At 51.2% G+C, this 1499-nt stretch overlaps 1 protein-coding gene across 1 annotated transcript in view; it reads right to left on the bottom strand.

Annotated features, from left to right (window-relative positions):
* CNBH0010 (hypothetical protein) overlaps nucleotides 1-1070 on the bottom strand; it is a gene marked incomplete at both ends in the record, with an annotated part of 1559 nt that extends 489 nt beyond the window's left edge. The window contains 2 exons of the mRNA XM_768983.1: nucleotides 1-946; nucleotides 1069-1070. The exon at nucleotides 1-946 is cut by the window's left edge and continues 489 nt beyond it. Of these exons, the coding sequence (XP_774076.1) occupies nucleotides 1-946; nucleotides 1069-1070 (948 nt within the window). The remainder of the gene's footprint in view (nucleotides 947-1068) is intronic.
* Nucleotides 1071-1499: the final 429 nt, after the last annotated feature.

The raw sequence follows: 1499 nt of genomic DNA, 5'->3' as shown, positions 1-1499 counted from the left end.
CTGAAGGTAAGGGATGACTGATAACCAACTTCGGCCGAGTCTGGAGGCATTCTCGGTGAGTCGCTTGCGTTCAGTGTCGCCGAGATTATGTAGGATGGCTTCCTGTTGCGATTCCCAGAGTTCTGCGCATCGAGTTCGTTGGGGGACCGGAGTTGGAGGTTCCTCTGGCGAAGAAAGGAGACCTAGGTTATCGAGGAGAGTGTCGGAGGCCTCGGCTGCCGAGCGGTAAGCAAGGGGGGCTACATCTTTGAAGGAAAGTAGACCTAGTCCGCCCAGTCGTGCTGGTAGCTTCGACAATGACCTCCCGAGAGCCTCCTCTTCCGCCGTATCCTCTCGCTGCCTCATCCTCATTCTTTTCACCTCCTCCCATAGCATCGTGTCCAGCCTCTCCCATAGGTCTACAAGGTCGTCCGAGCGCAGGCTTCTCTGCAGGTGTCGTAGATTTTGCTGAATGCAGAAGCGTAATAGAAGGAGCGCGTGTTGATGTGGAAGATCCTTGAGCTTGCCCACCTTTGCCATTTCCTTCCGAATCCTGCCTTCCAGAAACTCCGCCCGCTTCTCCTTACCACCTACCATCGTCCCTAGCATCTTGAAGCCCTCCTGCCTGATCTCATCGAAGCTGATTAACTTGCATTTCTTTTCATTGAGCTTGATGATGTGCTGCTTGTCGGCGAGGAATTGGGTAGTTTTGCTGAGGACTTGCGAGTCGTTTGAGAAGAGGTAGATGTCATCGAGATAAGCGAGCGCTTGCGTAGACGGACCTAGCGATTGACTGAGGGCGTGCAAGGTTGGTCGGAGGGTGATTGAGAAGAAGAGAGGGCCAAAGGGGTCACCCTGTCGAACACCTTGAGAGGATTGAAGGATTTTGTCGCCACACACAAGGTCGGACGAGTCGCCATAGGCCCATTTGCAAGTCCTCCAAAGCGTCACTGTGGGAATGCGACGCCTAGAATTTGAAGGGAGCAGACGACGACAAGCGAGCTGCACCGGCGTGCTCCGGCGGGGGGTTCCAGGAGGGAGCAGGGGGGAACAGGGAAGGCACTGTGTGCGTATGAGCACCCTACTCACATCCGGACCCCAGCGCCTTACCAGATTTACCAGATTCTCAGGGTCCAAATCTGGTAACATCCGGCGGCCGCCGCAACATTTGGTAACAATAATTAATTCATTAAGTTGATGCATATAAGTTGATGCAATTAAAAATTAATTATAACCGTTATATCTCTTCCTCTATTCGACATTCATCTATTTTACACTTCTTCACGATACATTCATTTACTCGACAATCGCTTCGTCACACTCTGAATTTGAAACATGTCATCCATATCATTCAATATATCAGTGGTTCGACTTCAGCTCCGCGAGGCTTGTAAGGGTCGCGAGAAAAGAGACGACGAATCGCAAAAGAGAAAGAACGCCAATAATTGGATTGTAGATTGGAAAGGAGGAGACCTCTCGGATGCCAGCATCGAAAACAGGAGAAACAGGTGGATAAAGGA

Source organism: Cryptococcus neoformans, chromosome 8, assembly GCF_000149385.1.
Source record: "Cryptococcus neoformans var. neoformans B-3501A chromosome 8, whole genome shotgun sequence".
In the NCBI taxonomy this organism is placed as follows: domain Eukaryota; kingdom Fungi; phylum Basidiomycota; class Tremellomycetes; order Tremellales; family Cryptococcaceae; genus Cryptococcus; species Cryptococcus deneoformans.
This window is presented reverse-complemented; position numbering and strand designations above follow the sequence as displayed.